At 50.3% G+C, this 483-nt stretch overlaps 1 protein-coding gene across 1 annotated transcript; it reads left to right on the forward strand.

The window, feature by feature from the left end:
• Window positions 1–102: 102 nt before the first annotated feature.
• LOC105458079 (pre-mRNA-splicing factor CWC22 homolog) lies at window positions 103–481 on the forward strand (the record flags this gene model as incomplete). The annotated part of the gene is made up of 1 exon (XM_011703144.1): window positions 103–481. A coding segment is annotated over exon 1 (379 nt), but the record flags the coding sequence as incomplete, so codon positions are not given.
• Between the last annotated feature and the right edge of the window lie 2 nt (window positions 482–483).

A 483-nucleotide genomic window follows, 5' to 3' on the forward strand; every position in this document is an offset into this window, starting at 1 on the left:
GTGATACTCGACAACACAGAGACAAATCTGACCGCGTTGCGAGAAACTATATATCTGACAATAGGATCGTCGCTCGTCTTCGAGGAGTGCGCGCACAAGTTGATGAAATTGCAACTGAAACCCGGGCTGGAGATCGAGCTGTGTCATATGGTCGTGGACTGCTGCGCAGAGACGCGTACGTACGAGAAGTTTTTCGGCCTTCTGGCCGGTCGACTTTGCGCCATCAACAAGATGTACATAACGCCGTTCGAGCAGATCTTCAAGGACGCGTATCACACGATACACCGCCTCGACACCAACAAGCTGCGGAATGTGTCCAAGTTCTTTGCACATTTACTGTTCACGGACTCCATATCGTGGAGCGTGCTGTCGTGCGTAAAAACTGAACGAGGAGGACACCACGAGTTCCAACAGAATATTTATCAAGATCTTGTTTTAAGAGCTCTCGGAGTACATGGGTCTGGCAAAGCTGAACGAGCGGGT

The sequence above is a fragment of the Wasmannia auropunctata genome, unplaced genomic scaffold, assembly GCF_000956235.1.
Source record: "Wasmannia auropunctata unplaced genomic scaffold, wasmannia.A_1.0 LD334706.1, whole genome shotgun sequence".
In the NCBI taxonomy this organism is placed as follows: Eukaryota; Metazoa; Arthropoda; class Insecta; order Hymenoptera; family Formicidae; genus Wasmannia; species Wasmannia auropunctata.